The 22,598-nt window shown below is 46.9% G+C and overlaps 1 protein-coding gene across 6 annotated transcripts in view; it reads right to left on the bottom strand.

The window, feature by feature from the left end:
• GABPB1 (GA binding protein transcription factor subunit beta 1) overlaps positions 1 to 22,598 on the bottom strand; it is a 67,570-nt gene that overhangs the window by 9,784 nt on the left and 35,188 nt on the right. For 4 of the 6 annotated variants that reach the window (XM_040342578.1, XM_040342573.1, XM_040342576.1 and 1 more), the window contains exons 7-9: positions 2,604 to 2,654; positions 1,658 to 1,849; positions 387 to 502 (exon numbers count right to left, since the gene is read on the bottom strand). In XM_040342578.1, coding sequence (XP_040198512.1) covers positions 387 to 502; positions 1,658 to 1,849; positions 2,604 to 2,654 — 359 coding nt within the window. The remainder of the gene's footprint in view (positions 1 to 386; positions 503 to 1,657; positions 1,850 to 2,603; positions 2,655 to 22,598) is intronic. The other 2 variants (XM_040342575.1, XM_040342577.1) reach the window with 1 other exon arrangement.

Genomic DNA, 22,598 nt, shown 5'->3' with positions numbered 1-22,598 from the left:
TGCAACATTATTTTGCTGCAAGCAAAGAGGTGAAAATTACCGTATTTAAAATCGGTGTATAACACGCACAGGCGTATAACATGCACCCCAACTTTAGGAGGGAAGTTTCAGGAAAAAAAAAACTTTCCACAGCCCCCCGCGTATAACACGCAGGCACAGTTTACCCTCTATTTTCAGGGTAAAAAAGTGTGTTATATGCCAATAAATACAGTAATCACTAGAAAAAGATCAATTGAAGAGGGTACGTTGTCAAACTAATATAGAGTACTTCTCTACATCAGGTTATATTTTCATAGACCCCATTACAAGTTCATAAAATTAGCATCTCAGCACAGCAAAAAGTTTTATGATGTTTTGCACATGTATCAGACTGCTAAAAATAATACCTCTATCTCTGCAGATTCCACACGATTTTCAATGATTTCGATGCACTGTCTTTTAGAAGGCGGCTCTTCACTAATCACAGTTTCTTCTGCCATATCAGTTGCTGGTACCGTCAACACTACAAAAAGATTATTAAAAGGTTTACACTATTTGTACACCCACCTCTACAGTTTTACAAACGTGCTCTTACCATTGCCGAAGGTATTCCATATTCATATCATACATGCAGACAACTAAAATCAAATGTATGGCTAGATTTTTGTAACGAATAGTAAATGGCTAGCCAATAATTTGTGGAACCTGCACTCACTACATGTTAACCTCTTGCCGACCGCCCCAAGACTGTTTACGTTGGCAGAAGGACACGGCTGCGCAAAGGGACGTACCACGAGACATAGTGGGCGCGTGCCTGTCATGTGCTCCATGAGTGACCCGCGGGTCCCGCAGACTCGATGACCACCGGGGGCCCGCGATCATGTCATGGAGCGGCAGAATGGGGAGATGCCTATGTAAACAAGGTATTTCCCTGTTCTGCCTAGTGACATGACAGTGATCTGTCATGCACTAGTGAGACTAGCCCTCCCCACAGTTAGAATCACTCCCTAGGACACATTTAACCCCTTGATCGTCCTCTAGCGGTTAGCCCCTTTCCTGCCAGTGTCATTTACACAGTAATAAGTGCATTTTTATAGCATCGATCGCTGTATAAATGACATTGGTCCCAAAATAGGGTCAAAAGTGTCCGCCATAATGTCGCAGTAACGATAATAGGAAAAAAAAAAAAAAAACGCTCATCGCCATTTATATAAAAAAAAAAAATTGCGCAAACCAATCAATATGCGCTTATTGCGTTGTTTTTTTTTTACCATATATAGATTTATATAATTTTTTTGGGGAGATTATAGCAAAAAGTAAAAAAAAAAAAATTTAAAAATTGTCGCTCTTTGTTTATAGAGCAAAAAACTGCAGAAGTGATCAAATACCACCAAAAGAAAGCTTTATTTGTGGGGGGGGGGGGGGAAGGATGTCAAATTTTGTTTGGCACAATTGACAGTTAAAGGGACGCAGTGCCGAATCGCCAAAAGTGCTTTGGTCAGAAAGGGGGTAAATTCTTCTGGGGCTGAAGTGGTTAACTTACAAAATAATGTGATGGGAATGCGATGAGGTGCTAAAACTTACCATACTTATTTGCTCTTTGGGATGCTAAAGGATAATACAGTAAACATAGCTTTAATAAATACTATAGCAAAAGCACTCTATAAAGATAACCTACCCTGTTGGCCATCTGGCATTGTGACAATACATGGCTGCGTTATGCCAGCGGAAGAAAGGCCAGACTGAAGATTACCAAGGTGGATGCCGCCATCCGTCACTATCGTAATAACTTGCTGTCCACCAGAGCTAACAACCTGCTGAATAGCACCATCCACAGACTCGGCAGTTACCACTTCTTCTGTAGCCACCACTATAAAGAAAAAAACACATGTTTACAAATAACCACTTTAGTCAGTGGTAACAATTTAAGTATTCCTATTTTTTCCCTCTTTACTTAAAAGTGGAAGTCAATTCAAAAAAGATTTTTTATCCTACTAATATTTTGGTAAAATATTTTCTTTGATATAAGTAATTTTCTGGCTAGCTGATTGTTTTGCTTAGAGAGTCTCAAAGCCAGACAATTAGGTTCTTCCTGTTTTTCACCAACAATGCCATCTCCTTTCATCTGTTTCATCTTTCACTTCCTAAAAACAGTGTTATTAACTTGGTAAAGGGGTTGTAAACCCTCATGTTTTTTCACCTTAATGCATCCTATGACACTGACCCGCCCCCCCCCCCCCCCCCCCCAATTTACTCACCTGAGCCCTTCGTTCCCTCAGAGACTCACTAGCTCTCTGCCTGGGGTTCTTGATTGGATAATTGATAGAAGCACAGCCATTGGCTCCCGCTGCTGTCAATCAAGTACAATGAGGCGGGCGCCGGGCATTGTGTCTATAGACACAAATGCTGGACTCGGGAGCAGGCCTGCAAGGTAACCCCCTGGGAGAGCGCTCCTCCCAGGGGTTTACCGATGCAAGGAGGAGTCGGGAGAGGCGCCAGGGGACCCCAGAAGATGATGATCGGGGCCACACTGTGCAAAACGAACAGTGGAGGGTATGGATATATATATTTTTTTTAATAACAAAACCAAAAAAACACGAGGGTTTACAAACCCTTTAACTCACTTTTTCCAGCAAAGTTCCAGGACGGCTTACAGAAAGATAGGCTCCTCCCACCTAGTACAGGAAACACATCATCCACATTATAAAAGTGCAACCATAGGGAGTGCAACCATAGGCAGTAGCCCCTCAGTATTAACAAATAACTGAAGGCTCAGAACAAGCAATATTAAACACTTGAATTAGCGTAGCATCATTCATGTCTACATGGTTAGTCTACAAAAAAGGGAGGGAGCTGGTGCCCTCCTGGAAGATTCCTGGAAAAAGTGGGTTAACAGGTAATAACACTGTTTTTCGAGTCATCTTCCAAGACGGCTTACAGAGAGGACAGCATAGGACTACCTGGTCAGAGTGGGACCACAGCCTGCAGCACTTTTCTGCCAAAGGACTGGTCTTGACTGCCAAGCAGATCCAGTCTGTAGTGTTTTACGACCGTCTGGAACCTGGACCAGGTTGCAGTCTTGCATATCTGGAGTAGAGACGCTCCGGCCTTTTCAGCCCAAGATGTGGATACCGCTCTTGTGTAATGAGCATTTATTTTTGAAAGTGGTGTCAAGGATGTGGTTTTGTATGCTTCCGTGATGTCCGACTTTGTCCACCTTGCAATGGTATTTTTGTTTGGACCTGCAAACAGGCTCATGGAGGATTGCCATTTCTTGGTGCGCTCAATGTAAATGATCAAGCATCTCTAAACGTCTATATTATTTAATCCAGCCTCTATCGTTTTTAGGGCCTCCGCAAAATGAAGAGATTAATATTTCGTCCGATCTATGGAAGTTAGCAGGTACTTTGGGGAGAAAGGCAGGGTCAACAGAGGGCAATTTTGTCTTGCGAAATGATGCAGAAGGGTTCAGCCATTGAGAGGGCCTGGATTTTGATAACCCTTCTAGCAGACACCAGTGCCACCAAAAGGTTAATAGCTTAATGGGTAGATCCTCTAGTGGCTCGAACAGTACTTACAAAGACTTTGCAACACCATGGAGAAGTCCCAGTAAGTGAAACTCCTCGACTTTTGGGGCCCTTTTACAACTTATGGCTATAAGGAATCTTTTGATTAAAGGTCTCTCTTACTAGCCTCCGATTAGATAGTGCCAATACCTGTACCTTGAGGGGTACCGACTGGTAGATCCAAGTCTGCTCCAGCTTGGAGGAAATCTAGGACTGCGGGATCATAGCTTCTAAAACTCTGTTGAGCATGAGCCAGGCCACGAACTTCATCCAAATTTTATTGTATATAGCGTTAGTGGACGGTTTCTGGCTACTAAGACTAGTGACGATTACTCTTGCAGATAGCCCTTTCCGTTCTAACAGCTCCTACTCAGTAGCCAGGCCGTCAGAGAAAGAGTTCACCTCCGGGTTATTCACAGACCCTTGATGTACGAGGTCTGTCCTGTAGGGCAGTCTCCAAGGATCTGAGATGCTGAGTTTTAGTAGCCATGAGAACCAAGATCTCCTTGGCTACAAAGGAGCCCTCGAGGATATAAGGGTAAACTGGAAATGTGTACACCAGGTTTGCTTCCCAGGGTTGGGATAGGGCATCAAGGCCCAAACTGAGGTGGTCTCTGGAGGGAGAAATATTGGTCCACTTGTCTGTTCTCTCTTGTAGCAATGGGTTCTATCTGCCCCCCACACACACACACACTACACGATCTACTAGAACACCGTTCGATTTAAACACCATTCCGTTTGAGATAAAGTCTCCCTGCTTAGGGCATCGGCCAGAGAGTTTAATCCCCCTTTCAAGTGAATCGAAGATAGGGATAGCAAATTTACTTCTGCCCACTGTAGGATTTCTTCTGCTATACTGAAAAGGCCTGCCACTTTCGTACCTCGTTTGTTGATGTAGCTTACGATGGTAACCTTGTCCGAAGAGACTTGTATGTGTCTTCCCCTCAGAGCCGGACCAAAGGCTATTAGGGCGTTTTGAACAGCTTTCAGCTCTCTTGCATTGGCGGACAGGTGGGCTACCCAATAGTTCAACTCCCTGGGCTATCTAAAAAAATATATATATGCTGCTAGCATACAACACCTCAGTGATTGAAGTAAATTAGTGTAATGAGAGCAGCTGCTGTTACAACTAGTGAATAGTAAGGTGATAGACGGCACTGGATAAATTCCGTGATTAACAGCGCTCGCTAAATAAAGTGACAACGTGCAGACAGTATGAAATACAATACAATTGTGGAAAAAAAAACTTAAAAATAAAAATTTATAAATTCAAAAACAATCCCTTATGCGTGATCCAAACAGTTGAAACAAAGTGATTGTAATATAGTCCGTGTATGAAATAATGCAATCCATATTCCTGTGTAGCTAATCTAACAGGTACAATTGGAAATTTTACTGCATACACCTCTCAATTTTCAAAGGTTGTGTGGCACATTCCTTCCCACAGTTAAAGACAGACAAAGACAGCATATAGGTCCCTACTCACCAGACGTCGTTGACCCTCTGTCTTACGTCAGGAGTAAAAAAACGGGCTTGTATGGTCACCGTGTGACCAATTGTAGATTTCCAGCCGGGACTCCGTCCACTCTAGCACTGCCGGACAGAGTGGATGGGTGTCCCGGCTGGAAATCTTTTTCCTACCAGCCGATCTTTCTAATACAGACTCTAAGGCTGCATTCACACTGTAACGCCGCGTATGCGGCGTATTTTGCCACGATTTGTGTAACTTTTTTTTTTTCCACAAATCATTTCCATTGCTGTCTATGGCCGAACGCCAATGCCGCCTGAAAAAAAGGGTCCGGGACTTGTTTTCAGGCGGCAGGCGTACGGCGTTCGGCGTGAGATGTGAACCATCTCATAGACAGCAATGGAAATTTGCCCCTCCAGCGTATCGAGCGTCGGGCGTTTTGTCGCCTAGGTGTGAATGGAGCCTAAATCTTTACCGAAGAGCAAATCTCCTATGAAGGGGAGGGAACAGAGCTTGGTTTTTGACACCGTCTCCTCCCCAGGACTTCAGCCAGAGAGCCCTCATAGCCTCATTAATTAAGGCTGTAGACCTGGCAGAGAACCTTACGGATTCTGTGGAAGCATCAGCTATATAAGCCACCACTTTATTTAGAGTTGGTAGTGCCTCTAGAAGCTCTTCTTTGAAGTGGCTTCAGCCACAAAGCAAGGGTTTGAGCCACACAAGTAGTAGCTAGGGCCGGTTTAACGTTCGAGGAGCAGGCTGCCACGCTTCCTTTAAAGGGGTTGTAAAAGGTACAATTTTTTTTTCCTAAATGGCTTCCTTTACCTTAGTGCAGTCCTCCGTCACTTACCTCATCCTTCGATTTTGCTTTTAAATGTCCTTATTTCTTCTGAGAAATCCTCACTTTCTGTTCTTCTGTCTGTAACTACACACAGTAATGCAAGGCTTTCTCCCTTTGAAGTGTCGTGCTTGCCCCCTCCCTTGGACTATGGGAGAGTCAGGACGCTCTCTACGTTGCAGATAGAGAAAGGAGCTGTGTGTTAGTGGGCGTCCTGACTCTCCTGTAGTCCAAGGGAGGGGCCGAGCACGACACTCCACATCAGGGAGAAAGCCTTGCATTACTGTGTGGAGTTACAGACAGAAGAACAGGAAATGAGTATTTCTCAGAAGAAATAAGGACATTTAAAAGCAAAATGGAAGGATGAGGTAAGTGAAGGAGGACTGCACTAAGGTAAAGAAAGCTATTTATGAAAAAAAAAAAAAAAAAAAAATTGTACCTTTACAACCTCTAAGTATCCCTCAGCCTTCCTATACATCGGCTCTTTTAGACCCCTTTCACACCGAGGCGCCTTGCAGGCACTAGAACGCTAAACATAGCGCCTGCAAAGCGGCCCGAAAAAGCCACTGCCATCTCTCCAGTGTGAAAGCCCAGAGGGAGCATTGCGCTAGCATTACGGTAAAAGAAGTCCTGCTAGCAGCATCTTTAGAGCGGTGAGTATACAGCTCCAGCCCATTGAAATCAATGGGAACCGCGGCTATACCGCCAGCAAATGCAGGTGGGTTTAACCCTTTTTCAGCTGCTAGCGGGGGTTAAAACCACCTCGCTAGCAGCCGAATACTCTCGCAAATACGAAAATAAAATAAATAGCAGCGTTTAACCGCCGACCCAGTGTGAAAGGGGGCCTTAAAGAACCTGCATCTTCGAATGAGAGCTCTGACCTCTGAGACTGTTGAAAGGGAAGCCTCTAACCTGGGAAACATTTCCCACAGATTTGCATCTTCTACCTTAAAGGGGAATCGTTTTTTGATGTTTTTATGACAGATGACTATTTTCTTGATCTTTCCATTCTTTGAGCACCGTTCCTTTGAAAGACGCATGAACCGGAAATGTTCTGGTCTGTTTGGATTGAAGGCCTGTATATAAAAGATCATGTACTGATAATTCTTTGTTTTCTGGCTCTTCTAGCTCCAGGGTATCGTATATAGATTTCAAGAATTCCTCTAAAAGGAAACAGAAATTTCTGGGTTTTGCTCGGCTTATCCTCCTTGACAGGGATGGACTGGCCATTGGGACTACAGGGAGTTTCCCGGTGGGCCGATGGCTCAGTGGGCCGGTTTCAGTGACAGCGCCCTGTCAGTTTCTCACTTCTTCCTAATCTTGTCCCATAAGGGGGGGGGGGGGGGCACCAAACTGATTCTTTGCCCCAGGAGAAATAATGTCTATCTTCCCCACTGGTACTGCCTATAAGAGTACCAGTACCAGCCGTTCTACTCTAATAAAGTAAAACGGCTAGTGGCTAGTGAAGGGGGAGAGGGGTGCGGGAGTTGTCCGGCCGCTGTGGGAGAGACCTGTCAAAGTGGGCCAGTCTGGATGAAGTCCAGGGCCAAATTTTTGTCCCAGTCCAGCCCTGCTCCTTGAGCTCCCCTTCCTCGGAATCTGAGGCCGACTTTGAACTCTCTTCCAATTCCTCCAGTAGCCCCTGATCCTGGGTTAACCAATGCGTGAACAGGGGCTGTTGGCTTAGACTGTAAAGTCTGTTTTTCTCTTTTCATTGAATTCAGAAAAGCTTTGAGAACAGGCCCAGTTTCCCTGTTGATGAGATTATCGAAACAATCTTGGCATGCATTCTTCTTCCAACCGGAAGGCATTTTCCTGGTGCACACCGGGCACCTTTTTCTGGGAACCTCTGCCATGCCGTCTTTGGTCTCACTGGCTTTGTCCTGAAATAAATCAGAGGACAGACCTCACCCACATTACTTCCACTGAAGCACGTACCATATATGCAAACACCTGTTGGAGAACACAATTCTAGTCTAAGAATTTTAGGTATCCACCACCAAAGCCTATCCTGTAATGTGCGACACCTGTCCACTAAGCAAAACAACAGGCTCCTGGAAAACCCACTGTGCTCCCACCACAGGAGTGTAAGAAAAGAAACAGGAGCTTCCGTGCCCCCTATTTTATTACCATAGGGCCGGATTCTAGTGGTGGCGCCTCCAGACCTGCTTCCATGGTCCCTGGTTCCTCCATGCTGCCATCCTGGAAGTCCTACCGGTGCCATCCTCTCTCCAGGCCCCTTAAGGTGGTTTGGAGGATCTGTGGCGGCACTGTGGATCTGGCGCCGCCATCCTGACTGCAGTCCTGGTCTTCAAACAGCTTTCCCCCCCCCCCCACACATTTGTATGTACCAAGATGGCCGTCACCTGCATTACCGGCGGCAGCCGCATCACTTCCTGCTGGAAGTGACGTCATTAGTCCTTGACACCCGCACGGCCATGAGCTTCCCTGAATGAGGTAAAGGTTTCTCCCCCCTGCAGCTATTTTGTGGATATGCAGAGGGAACAAGCCAGCTGATGTCACAAAACCTCAGACAGGCTCCACATCCCACAGGTACCTACACTGAGGCTACACCACACCAGGGAGAGGGAGTCCTTTACGTTCATCCAGACAGCGTTCTTGCCGGATCTATGGATGGCCCAAACTCCAGGAGTACTGCCCCTGCCACCTAGAAGGAAGGCCAGACAAAAATAACAATTTTTTGACGTTCCTGTCTGGCCGGTGGAAACACATATACTGAGGGGCTACTGCCTATGGTTGCACTTTTATAATGTGGATCATGCGTTTCCTGTGCTCGGTGGGAGGAGCCCATCTCTGTCGGTCGTCCTGGAAATAGACTTGGAAAAAGGTTGTCGGTCGTTCCTAGACAGGAATGCCTAGACCTGCTCAGCCCCCATCCCTCACAGAACATGATCTCTGCCTGGTAAGAGGGAGACTTTGGAATCTGCAAGATCGATTACAATGCAACATGCTGCAGATTTTCTACAGTGTAGAATCACATGGTTGTTTCTGCATGGCACTGTGATGGGCACGGTGTGGCACACACCCAGCTGCTGTGAATAGCGGAGGGAGCTGGGGGAAGAAATAAAAAAATAAAAAAAGGTACAACATTTTTTTTACATGTTTGAAACTATACAGATCGATTTCTATTGCTCATTACATGCGAGTAATGAGTTTAAGGCTCCATTTCCACTAGTGCAACTGGTCAAGCGACTTTGGACACAAAGTCGCATCACAAGTCACAGCCCAATGATTTCAATGGCAAACATTCCCATCTAAGCGACTTTGAAAAATGTGCCCACACTACTTTGATGCAACTGATCCAGTGTAAGGTTGGATCAAAGCTGCACAGCTTTGGAGTCGCGCTAGAAGAAACATAGCCTAAGAGGAAACAGCCATTTTAACTGTGGGAAGCTGAAGCTGCTGCCTGTTCACTTCCTGGATTTACACAGACACACGCACCTCCAGCTCTCATTGGCCCTCTTAGGACTCATTCCCCCCTTTCTTCCTGAAAAACTTCCACAAGAAAGCTGTGCATAATGTCATAAGCCTAGGCTTTTTACCAAACAAGAAAGAGGAAGTGGGCTGTATAAAAAAGGTATTTACTGGCAGAAAAAAAATAGAATAAAAAATAGGATTTTTTTTACACCCTGTAAAATCCTTTTATCTGTCGTCCATGGACGGATATAGCCTCCGCAAGTCTTGACATATGGGTTTTGTTCCTGTTCATAGGAGAGGGCCACACAGAACATGTTGAATATATTTTAATACATGTTACTTTAACAGAGTTGAACAGCCCCGCCCAGGGGGCGGTCCCTCCGGACATAACCCTCCTCCCTGCAGCATGCAGCCTCAGTTCGTAACAAGCAGTGCAAACCTAAAAAAGGAGGGGTGGGTGCGGTGTCCGTCCATGGACTACAGAGAAAAAGATTTTACGGCGAGTACAAAAATTCCTATTTTCTCTTATCGTTCATGTACGGACACAGCCTTCACAAGTCTTGACATATGGGACGTCCCCAAGCATTTTAAAAAAAAAATGAGGGGTGGGAACAGTATCAGTAAAAACAAACAACTTCACCCCAAAACAAGCAGAGCTCCTCAATGGAGGAGTTGCAACTTTAAACAGCTGCCTGCAAAACCTTGCGGCTGAAGAAAGCATCTGAAGATGCACTCACATCAACCTTGTAAAATTTGGAAAAGGTATGAACGGACGACCAGGTCGCCGCCTTGCACACCTGTGAGACAGACGCTTGATGTCAGAAAGCCCAGGAAGCACCAATTGCCCTGATTGAATGTGCCGTGACCAGGAAGGGGGGCTCCCGCCCATTAAGAGCATAGGCCTGTATGACTGTCTGCCCGATCCACCGAGAAATGGTGGTCGACGAGACCGCCAGGCCCTTTTGTGGACCAGAAACTGACACAAAGTGAGTCAGATCTCCGAAATGGAACCGTAGCAGACAGGTACACCCGCAAAGCACGTACCATGTCTAAAGTATGTAGCGCAACCTACTTGGGGTGCATCGGCCGAGGACACAAGGACAGAAGTACAATGTCCTCGTTAAGGTGGAAGTCCGAAACCACCTTCGGAAGAAAGGAAGGTTGCGGTCGCAACACCGCCTTGGACGCCGCCCCATCTCCTCGCACAAAGATGTAGGCCTTCCAGGTGCGATGGTAGATCTTCCTGGAAGAAGACTTCCGTGCCCTCAGCATGATTAAGATGACCGAGTCGGAAAGACCTTGGTCCCTTGGTACCTGGCTTTCAATAGCCATGCCGTTAAAGCCAGCCCCTGTAAAGCAGGATGAAGTATGGGACCTTGAGACAGAAGGTCCTCCCGCATTGGCAGCCGACAGGGTGCATCCGCCACCAGGCGCACAAGATTGGCGTACCAAGAACGCCGGGGCCAATCTGGAACGATTAGAATCATTGGGATCCCTTCGGCCTCCACTCTGCGGAGCAGCCAAGGAAACAACTTCAAATGGGGAAAGGCATAAATTAGCCGATGCTGACCCCAGGGGGCCACCAACGTTCTTTGGACCTGCCCATGAAACTCAACACTTTACGGTTGAGGCGAGAGGCCAGGAGATCCACGTCCAGTGTGCCCCACCTCCTGCAAAGGAGTTGAAACACCTCCGGATGCAATGACCATTCCCCCTGGTCCAGCATCTGGCGACTCAGGTAGTCTGCCTGCCAGTTTTCAACGCCTGTAATGTAGACGGCTGATAGAGCAGGCACGCTTCTTACAGCCCACCTTAGGATGTGAGCGACCTCGGACGCTGCAGCCAAGCTCCGTGTTCCCCCGATGGTTGACATAAGCCACCGCCGTGGCGTTGTCCGACTGGATCCTGATTGGGCGACCTTGCAACCTCCTCGACCACGAGGAGAGGCATAGCCTGATCGCCCGAAAGTTCCAGGACATTGATCGGCAGACAGGATTCCTGTAAAGTCCAGCGAACCTGGGACATGCAAGTATGCGTCCTTGATGTCCAAGGACGCCAGATGGAGCGAATGGATTCCCCGAGGGAATGGATTCCATGCGGAACTTCCGTACTCTCACAAAGGCATTTAGGGCTTTGAGGTCCAAGATTGGACGGACCCAGTCCTTCGAGACCACAGATTCGAATAAAATCCCTGAAACCTCTTGTCCTGCGGAACAGGTAAAATTACCCTGCAACTTAGCAAGTCTTGCACTGCCAAGGGCAGACCGACGAGCCGGAAGGAGAGGGAGATTTGAGGGAAAGAATCTATCTTGTACTCCGAAAAGACCACCTTGCAGACCCACTGGTCGGAGAGCAGGGAGGTGCACTGAGCCGTGAACCTGCGAAGCCTCCCCCCACCCATGAGTGGGGCGGGGGGCAAAACTTAATGCGGTGGCGGGTTTGGATGCCGGTTTGTTCAGGTTATGCACCCAGGGACGTTTCTGTCCCCCAGCTGAGCCTTTGTCAGCCTGGGAGGGTCTACCCGCGGGCCGCCCGCAATAAGCTGCATCATAGCGCGGCCACGACAAAATGGCTGCCAATGGGAAAATCAATTGTAATCAGCAGGCATGCTAAAAATGGCGCCGCCAAAATGGCGGCAATGTGTATAAGAAGGATGAATAGGGGCTTCTCTGAGGCAGAGCACACCCCCACATAAAAAAAAACAAACACGGGCCCAGACACCCCACCGGGAAACGGAGCGCCCCCACAGGTCCACCCCGGTAGCAGCGAGGTCTGTAGAGCAGTAGAGGGAAAGGTGACAGAGAGCAGGGTAAGGGAGCATAGGAGAACCCCCTAACCCCAGGAATGCTCAGCCGTTCCAACCCGCCGAGGCAGGAGGGACTGTACTTACCCGTCCATGCGAGGACCCGCTAGCGCATTCCTGACAGGCATACAACAAAACAGCCCAGTCATGTGTGGACCCTGGAGCAAAAAGTCCACCGGCCACCCCAGGAGTCATGGGGTATGTCGTGGCAGACCCAGCGCTTAGCCAAGGTGTGCTCACGCTCGATGGCCGGACTGGGAAGACTACAAGGATCTATATATCCAGCCTGTCACCCAGCCAGCAGTTGATAGAAGAATCTCAAACTTTTAAAAAAATAAAAAATTCTTCAGGGAGCTGGGCCCAAAGGGGAGCCACATCCTTCTCCCCTGCATGCTGCAGGGAGGAGGATTATGTCCGGAGGGACTGCCCCCTGGGCGGGGCTGTTCAACTCTGTTAAAGAAACATGTATTTAAATGTTCTGCCTAGTCCTCTCCTATGAACAGGAACATAACCCAAAAGGTCAAGACTTGTGAAGGCTGTGTCTGTCCATGGACGATAAGAGAAAAAAAAAAAGTTTTACTATCCAGAAAAAAAAAAGCTGGTTCGCTTTATGGATAGTATAGAGTCGTATTTTCAGTGTGGTGGGCGCAGGGACAAGCCTTATGATAGCTGCCATGTTTAAACATATTTATAGGCACCGGCAAGGGAGACCTTGTAGGCTCGTTTTGGCGTTTGGTTGGGGACATTTTGTTTTATGTGTGGACCGGCAGAGAATACCTTTATTACTCCTTCTTAAGGCTGTTCCACCCTGTAGTAACTACACAGGGTTTCCCTATACAACTGTAAGTTATGCACATTACTACCTCCCCTCCCGAGTACATTCAGTAACTGCCCTCTTTCATCTTCACCAATTTTTTTCCTATTTTTAATTATTTTTGATTCTTTTAGATCAACCCCATATTTTATAGATATAATTTTGAGGGGCTTAATTACAGTCTAATAGGGTTTGGCCACTAGAGAGGCCGTACCAACATCATCACATTGTAAATCCGAGTAGACAGGTGTTCGCAAGCTGGCCGGCTTTTAACCTTTTGATGTTTTTATTCCTACTTCTTGTAAGCGCAATCTTTAATTTTAATACATTTGTAAAGTTAAGATTTCACACTATGGTGAGCTCCTTTCCATTTTGGGGTAATGCATGGTTCACATCCATGACCACTGAGTGAGTGATCCGAGTCTCCCTGGCTACCTGTCGCTTTTACTTCACCATATCAAGTACCTTGAGTGCCGTTTCTGAACCTCCTGGATAAAGGCCCTGGCTGGGTTAATAGCCGCAAGCTTATATAGCTCGCCTTCCGGTAAGCGCATACTTTACTCAGTGGAGGTGCACAATTCTGTGGTGGTGTTGAAAGTCATACTTTCAGGATATACGCATTTGTATGCTATAAACTGAATACCTATTGCCTTATGAATGGTGTTTGGATTTACTCACAGTTTATGGACTAATTGCTCACCACAATTTACATATTTAATTTTTTTTAGTGTGGCTTTGTTTAACTATTTACCTGGCAGATCCGACGGTCACCCACGATCGCTCCCCAGAGAGGCAGAACAGCGATCTGCCTATATGAATGAATGAATGAAAAACTTATAAAGCGCGGCGCATGCGAACTGAATCGCTTCTGGACGCTAGTTGTTCGTGTCTCATGACATCAAAAGAGCAGAGCTTTGATCCGTCTTCTGAAAGTCAGGTGGTTTTCCTCCAACCGAATGCTGGTTGGTAAAGCGTTCCATAGTCTAGGACCCTGAAAAGCAAACCTTCTTTCTCCTTTGGACTTGTATTTGGTTTTTGGTACCCTGACCAGATTTTGGTCGGTGGATCGCAGTACGCGTTTCGAATTGTGAGGTTCTATCTTGTCGCAAAGATATTGCGGAGCCTTCCCATGGATACACTTAATGTGTCAGGCAGAGTGCTTTAAATGCAATTCTGTCTTTTACTGGCAGCCAGTGAAGGGTTCTCAACGAAGGTGAGATTGATTCCCATTTTTTTTTCCCAGTCACCAGTCTGGCGGCCGTATTCTGAACGACTTGCAGACGGGAGATTTGGTACTTTGGGAGTCCGAGGTACAGGGCGTTAGCATAGTCCAGTCTGGAATTCACGATTGTTCCCACCACGACTGCTACGTCTTCTTTGGGGATAAATGGAATAAGTCTGCGTAGTAGGCGCAACAGATGGTGCGCTCCGCTGACTACTGACCCTATTTGTGCGTCCATTGTCATGAAGGTGTCGAAGATGACCCCGAGACTTTTGACTTTGGAGCTAGGGGTGATGATTTGGCCCAGAATGGGCGGGGGTGTCCAGGTTGTTGCCAGTTGACTCTTTCAGCTGGCGTGAAACATAAGGAGTTCTGTTTTTGAACTGTTGAGTTTAAGATAACTCTTTGTCATCCAGTTTTCTATCAAAGAGAGACATTTCTCTAAACTGGGATGATGATCCTTTTTGTTGCAGATGCGAAAAATAGGATTTTTATAACAGCTTACCTGTAAAATCCTTTTCTTGGAGTACATCACGGGACACAGAGTCTTAATCATTACTATCTGGGTTATATTCCACCATCAGGTGCTGGACACTGGTGTAATCAATTAGAACAGGAAGTTCCCTCCCTATATAACCCCTCCCATACTGGGAGCACCTCAGTTTTTGTCCCAAGCAATAAGTGTCCCAATATCCCCAAACAAGAGGGGTGGGGACTCTGTGTCCCGTGATGTACTCCAAGAAAAGGATTTTACAGGTAAGCTGTTATAAAAATCCTATTTTCTTTATCGTACATCACGGGACACAGAGTCTTAATCATTACTATCTGGGATGTCCTAAAGCAATGCTTACTGAGGGGAGGGAGACACCAACAATGCAGACTGCCATCAGACACGAGGAATTCTAATGCTGCCTGCCGCATATTGTGCCAACAAAAAAAGGCTGCATCCTCCTGCCGTCTTATGTTCACTTGATAGGATATCTGAGTCATAAAGGCTTGGTAATGCACCCCGCATGAAGTGCTTACTATCCTGGTAGGGTGTACCCCAAAAAGAAACAGGAAGCCCTCTCTATAAACCACAAGCCTGAATAATAACCTGATGAATCAACATTTGACAATAGTTGATTTAGACGCTGCCTGCCCCTTGCTGGGGCCTCCTGGTAGCGCACCAACATCAGTCTTCCGTATCCGAGCAGCCGCTTCAGATAGGTCTTGACCACTCTTACTATAACGAGAGAGCGCATAGCCATTTTAATAGCCGATCTGAACACTGCCCGCCCCATCTAGGGGCTTTCTGGCAACAACACGTTAGGTTTCTATATCTGAAGCCTTCAGATAGATCTTTAACTGCTCTTATTCTTTATTAAGAGAAAGCAATAACCTCTCCTTCCGCGGATCAAGGTCCTGAAAAAAAGGAAAAGGAAGGCAAGAATATCTTAATTCAAGTGAACACTGGATCCTTCTAGCCAATAAGGTTGGGTGAGTATTTAACATCACCCTTCTTGTACAAATAATTAAGTATGGCTCTATACAAAGAAAGTTGCCAATACTCTCTTGCGGAGGCAGCCGCAACCAAGAACACCAATTCCCTCTTTAGAAGGATAAAGGGAAATATTTATGGTGCATCAGCCCAAGGTGCTGACTCTGTAAGCCAGCATACTGGATCCAATCCTCTGAGCACAAGGGCGCCTTAACTGGCGGACTTATACCTGTCACCCCTTGTATAACGGCCCAGATCAAGAGTGTGCCAAGATCGGACCCTTGATGGAACTTAAGGCCAGCTCCATCTCTTTTCCAATGTAGAAAGGTAAGAATTTTACCTAGGACCTACTACCAAGGATTCCACCCCTTGGTTTCACACCAGGAATATGGGCCTTCCATATCCTAGGATATCTGGTCCTGGAGGCCAGCTGTCCTGTATGAATCAAGGTAACTGCCGCTGATTCTGTACGCCCCGATCCTCAAGAATGCAGGCTATAACAGCCAGACCATTAATACACATGTATGCAAGACAGGATGTAACCCTGCAAAGCAGGCCTGGACAAGCTGTAAGGGACCCTGGGTCCTCTACGATCAGTTCTGCTGTCCCTGCGCAGTAAGGTTGTATGGGCTATGCTGGAGCAATTAAGCCAGCTTCCGTTCTCTTCTGATGTAGCATGGAAGTCACTAAAAAATCTGTCCCGCATGCGGGTGGATCCTTTGGCCTTGACACAAAGTTGTTCAACCTCTTGTTGAACCTGGACGTCAACACCCTTTATGTGCAGGGTAACGTTTCTGTGACATTTGGTCAGAAAAAAGTCGGGGTGTAGAGGCCAATCTCCCGGACCCGATTGTTGATGGCTCCAGCGAATCGCCTGCCAATCTAGCATTCCATGAAATGACAATTGACAATAGGCAAGGCACAAGCTCTTCTCTGGTAACCAAAGTAAACCACTAGAGAGGCATAGTCAGATTGTATTCAGACAGAGCAACCCTGTAACCTAAACGTTCAGGTCCTTAAGCCGGATGCTCCATCCGTAGCTCTAGAAAGCTAGCAGATAAGGCTCCCTCTTCCAGGCCTGGATTCTATCCCTAGAGGCCAGTCCTCGCAACCTGCTCCCAGGTAATGGGTATGAAGGATATTCCCTTCTGCCAATCATTCAGTTAAGAACCCTAAACTGAAATTCCAGCATATCCCTGGGACAAGACTCCTAGGATAATGCTAAGTTAGGATCCACTCGTTCCAGGCCGACAGAGCAAAGTTTATATCAGCCTTGAATAAAACTGAGCATAGGGAACTGTGTTTGAATAAAGACAGCATATTCCCTCTAGACTGGGATCCCAACCCAGGAGTTCCAGATAATTAATCATGCTGGACTCCCCTAGGCCCAGCCATGCTACTGACTGATCTGTCAGCACGGGTTTGCCTCGGAATGACATAACTGCTAAACTCTGGGCCTTTAGCCCTGCTAGAGGCGGGCCCTAGCAGCCTTGCAAATAAACACAGATGCAAATAGCTCCCCCTATGTGCATGTGGCAACCTTTAAAGCCATATGCCTCTATGGAAGCGTGTGTTCATAGAAGCGTGAGTTCATAAGAATATGTTTTCCGCAAACACACAAAAAAGGGGGCGTGCTGTATACACGCATACATATAGCATGTGAGCTATGAACAAGCATCCTGCAAGCAAGTATGCGCCTATGTAAGGCCAAGGAATCCTGTATAATTAAGGAAACCTAATTATAATGCCTCCTAAGTCAAACTCTAGGCAAACATGCATTCTTATGCGATTCAGCAAATTTTCATGCGATCCAACATCTATGCATCTTAAGCACTCCTGTGCGGACAAGTACCCTTGTGGGACCAAGGATTCTTGTATGATCGAGCACCACTGTGCGATCCAGCAATTTTTTTTTTGCAATTAAGCCTTTTAATGCGATTTTTGGCATTTTTGCGGACACAACCTCTCTGTGTGACCAAATATGCCTGAGTAATCCAGGACTCGGGTGATCAGATATGCGGGTTCACACATGGTTCTTTATGCACTTCAGCATCTTTATGCGATTTCAGACCTTTTTGTGTAAAAAGGCCTCTCTGTGTGACCAAATATCCTTGGGTAATCAAGGATTGTGGTTTGTCAGGTAAACCTGTGTGATTCCGCATTTCTATGCACTCCAGCATCTTTATGCGGTTTTAGGCATTCCTGTGGAAACACGCCTCTCTGTGTGACCAAATACCCTTGGGTAATCAAGGATTCGGGTTATCAGGTAACCATGTGTGATCCCGCATCTTTATGCGATTTCAGGCACTCCTGTATAAAACAAGCCTCTCCGTACGACCAAATATCCTTGGATAATCAAGGACTCGGGTTATCAGATAACCATGTGTGATGTCGCATCCTTAAGCCCTTAAGCATTTCCATGCGATTTTAGACATGCCTATGGAAACAAGTCTCTCTGTGTGACCTAAATAACCTTGGGTAATCAAGGACCTGGTTTATCAGGTAACCATGTGTGATCCCGCATCTTTATGCACTTAAGCATTTTCATGCGATTTTAGGCATTCCTGTGGAAACAAGCCTCTCTGTTTGACCTAAATAACTTTGGGTAATCAAGGACCTGGATTATCAGGTAACCATGTGTGCTCCCGCATCTTTATGCACTTAAGCATCTTTATGTGATTTTAGGCATTCCTGTGGAAACAAGCCTCTCTGTGTGACCTAAATAACCTTGGGTAATCAAGGACCTGGGTTATCAAGTAACCATGTGAGATCCCGCATCTTTATGCACTTAAGCATTTTTATGCGATTTTAGGCACTTTGCTGTGATTAAACACCCTTATGTGAACATATAAAATCATACGAACAAAATAACATGTCTCTTTATGTGATCAACAATAAAACATGCTTTGTTACCAGTTTTTACCCCACATGCATTTTGAACATTCCAAACTCATGTACTTCATGCAAACATGTGGACTGTAAAGAGGCAGTTATGCTCTGCAGATGTGCGTCTCCGCAAACCTGCAACGTTAGCCATGTGCACAGCAGCAAATGTGCACCCCCCCTGTTGTGCATTCGGTTAGCCTGAAGCCAACACCAGGATGAGGACTTTAAAGGAGACAGAGGCTCTGGCCGTCTAGGCCAAGTGAAGTTATATGCAGCTTGGATCTCTGAAAAGACTGCAGCTGCAACCAGAGCTTTTGGGGCTTCTGATAGTTTTCTCCTCATTAACACCTGTTATCTGTTCACTGACAGTGAACCTTCATCCTCAGGTCTTTCAATCCCTTGTTTGAGGAATTAGAGCAGGGAAAGGGACACACCCTGTTTTCTGCTTGTGAGGCTGCTGTGAATATAGCAGTTAACCTCTTATAGACCTATACATGCAATGCAACAAAACATATGCAGAGTGCTGCAATGTTGGGGGAGGCTCACGCCTGACAGGGCTGATAGCTAATTATGTGAGCTATCTTAAAGCGGTAGTTCACCCCCCCCCCCCCCCGACACGATTTTACCATCGAGACAGGCATTGTAGCGCGGACTCCGGACTCACCTTGTAATCGGAGATCGTATTTTTCGGCTCCCGCGGGGAATGGGCGTGCCTATGGAGAGGGAGGATGATTGACGGCCGGCCCTGGCACATCACTCTCCCCGAAGACAGCCGGAGTAGGTCTCGGCTCTTCACGGCGCCTGCGCACAGGCTATGCGCACGCGCCGTGAAGACCAAGCCTATTTCGGCTATTTCCGGAGAAGCGTGACGCGCCAGAGCCGGCCGTCAATCATCCTCCGTCTCCATAGGCACGCCCATTCCCCGGTATCTTCGATCTACGCGTACAAGGTGAGTACGGGGGTAAAAAATTCGGGACAGGCATACTGTAGCTCGCGCTACAATGCCTGATTTTATGGTAAAAGAAAAAAAAATTTTTTTTTTCGTCGATAGGGTGAACCCCCGCTTTAAGTCTCTACAGGGGAGGATAGTATCATGCAAGCATGATAAAAAGGGCCACCAGATTTAGGTGGTGATACCCCTTCCTACCCCTGAACCCTCTTTTACGGGGAGACAAAAGAGTCCTAAGCAAAAAGCAGAGGAACTTTAACCCTGGTGCATCAACAGCTGAACTTAGTCTAGCAAATAATGCTTGCTAACACAGCTAGATGCCGAGTAGGTGTCTTAAATGAATCTGTATCCAATTTCCACAAGGTGCTTACGTGCTCAAGCTACCGTGTCCCCCTGGCTTCTCTGACGTCTGGGCCTTTTGAAGGGGCCGCCCTGCGTCTGCACCATGAGCCGGCGCACGTGCGCCAGCGGCAACCACATCGCCCACCCGCCTTCAAAGCGCGCCCCTCTTACGCACGCGCGCGTAGGGGAATGGTGGAGGCGGGGGGAGAGGGAGATCCCCCAAGGAGCCGTAGAGACTACGAGGGACCCCCCCCCATCGTGGCAGAGCCTGAAGCGGAGGCAGTAAGCCGCACCCTAGATCAGCTAACCTTGAGCTTCCGTTTCTGGAAAGCATGGCAAGCGAAACACCCGGCATGTCCTCTTAGGGCCCTTCGTGGAAAACAGATAAGACATACTCATGTAGGGGTACCAACCTCCTGAATGGGAGATCTATGGGTATTACAGCCATCCTGTCTCAACAGACATAGTGGTTTCTTTGCCAAGGCACACATGCATTATAGGCAAGACCCAATAGCCCCTTCAGCGGCTAGGACCCACTTGGGGAGGTATATGGGTGCCAGAGCCATCCTGTCTCAAAAGACTTTGTGGTTAAGTTGCCCATGCATAGAAGCATAAAATAGGCGAGACCCATAATCCCCAATGGAGAACCCACTGTCGGACCAAGTCCCGTAGGTACCTCCGCTTACCTTTCCACGCTGCAGGGTATTGCAAAGCAAAAGGCCCAGCCTTCACCCCTCAACGCGGGCTTCGTCTCAGACCTTCAGGGACTGGGGTCCATAGCAGGTCACCTCTCCCCTGGACCTATATAGCACCCTGGCAACAGAAAAAATATTTGGTCTTTGACATCGACCAATGTACTGGAACCCAGGGTCCAGCTCTCAGAGAGAAGCATTATAGGCAAAACCTTGTTCTTCGTACCGAGGCCCGGGTACCTTCCACTTTGGCTATGAAGCACCTTGGACGGATCCGGATTTTATGGAGGCTTTTTACATCCATCATGGATCCCTCCAGTGGAGCTCCTCAGAGCACATGTTAATTCGTGACCAACACCTTAGACACTGGTGAAAAAACTGGAGGTGCTCCCAGTATGGGAGGGGTTATATAGGGAGGGAACTTCCTGTTCTAATTGATTACACCAGTGTCCAGCACCTGATGGTGGAATATAACCCAGATAGTAATGATTAAGACTCTGTGTCCCGTGATGTACGATAAAGAAATACATTTTTTTTACTTCTGCATAAGAGTGATAGAGTAGTTCTTGGCTACTGATAATATCAAAGAGAGGGCGAAGATAGATGTTGAAAAGCACCGGGGGTGACAGGGGGGATCCTTGGGGGACTCCACATGACATTGTGCGCTTTTCCGACGTGAAAGAACCCAATTTAACTGTTTGTGATCGGTTTTCAAGAAAGGAAGAAAACCATGGTAAATCACCTTCTGCGACTTCTGCTACCTTGGCTAGTCGCATCAGTAACAGTTTGTGGTCTACCGTGTCAAAGGCTGCGCTTAGGTCCAGCAGAACCAGGAGACAAGATTCTCCTTCGTCTGCGGCCTCGAGGGCATCGTCCCATATTTTGAGTAAGGCCGTTTCTGTCCCGTGTCCGGGACGGAAGCCTGATTGTAATGGATCCAGTAGATTGTGGGTATCTAGATGCTGTTGCAGCTGTTGTACCACTACTTTCTCCATTATCTTGGAGAGAACATTTAGGCCTGTTATGGGACGGCGGTGAGTTGGGTCCTTGGGATCCAGGTTAGGTTTTTTCAAGATGGGCTGGATTGTGCCCTCTTTCAACAGGGATGGCACTGTGCCTTCCTTAAATGACTGGTTTATAAGCTGTGTGATGGGTGGTGCCAGGATGTCGGCACATTCCTTCAGCAGTTTGGTGGGGATGATATCATTGGGCGATGTGCTGTTCCGCAAAGCACCAATGATATTTTTTGTGGTATCGATGGAGATCGGTTCCAGAGTGAACTTTGTTGATTGTAGAGCGTTTCTGTGGGTGTTTTGTGGTTGATTGACGGTGGGGTTGAGGGCGGTATTGTTTTGCAAGATGCTTTCCCGGATTCTTTCAATTTTGTTGATGAAGAAATCCGATAGTTCATTACAGAACTCTTGGGTGTCTGAGTTGGGGACTTCAAGACATCCTGGATTCATGGTCTGGGTGACCATCTTGAAGAGTTCGCGGGGGCGGTTTAGGGCGCTGTTAATCGCCATAGAAAAATTATGTTTCTTGGCTTCGAAGATTTCTTTATGATATCGTGTTGTTATTGCCTTGTAGATGAGGTTATCCTCTGCAGGGCTTCTTTTCCAGGCGGCTTCCGCCCTTCTGCGCTCTTGCTTCAGAAGCGACAGCTGGTTGTTGAACCAGCCAGACTTTCTTTTTCGGATGCAGGCTTTGCGTTTCGGTGCTACTAAATCGGCTGACTGTAGCAGGGCTGCGTTTATGGCATCCAGTGTATCTGCGGCTGTTTGATGTGGATGGATTGTTTTGATTCTGTTTCCCAAGGTAGATTTAAAGAGTTCCGAATGGAGCTTCTTCTGAGATCTAGCCCAGTGTATTGTCACCGGCTTCGGTGCTTTTATCACTGGGGGAATTTTGGAGATTATGAAATTGATTGCATGGTGGTCTGTCCATGGCAATGGTTCGTTTTCTAAAATGCTTATTTTCAGATTTTGTCTGAAAATTAGGTCGAGTGTGTGACCTGAAGCATGTGTTGGCCCGCATATAAGTTACTGTAGCCCTAATCAGATATAAACAAGTCAGATCGCGATTCTGACAGGGAAGATAGAGATCTTGGCCCAGATTCTCAAA

The sequence above is a fragment of the Rana temporaria genome, chromosome 3, assembly GCF_905171775.1.
Source record: "Rana temporaria chromosome 3, aRanTem1.1, whole genome shotgun sequence".
NCBI classification, from domain to species: Eukaryota; Metazoa; Chordata; class Amphibia; order Anura; family Ranidae; genus Rana; species Rana temporaria.
Note: the sequence above shows the minus strand (reverse complement) of the source record. Positions and strands in the feature narration are given on the sequence as shown.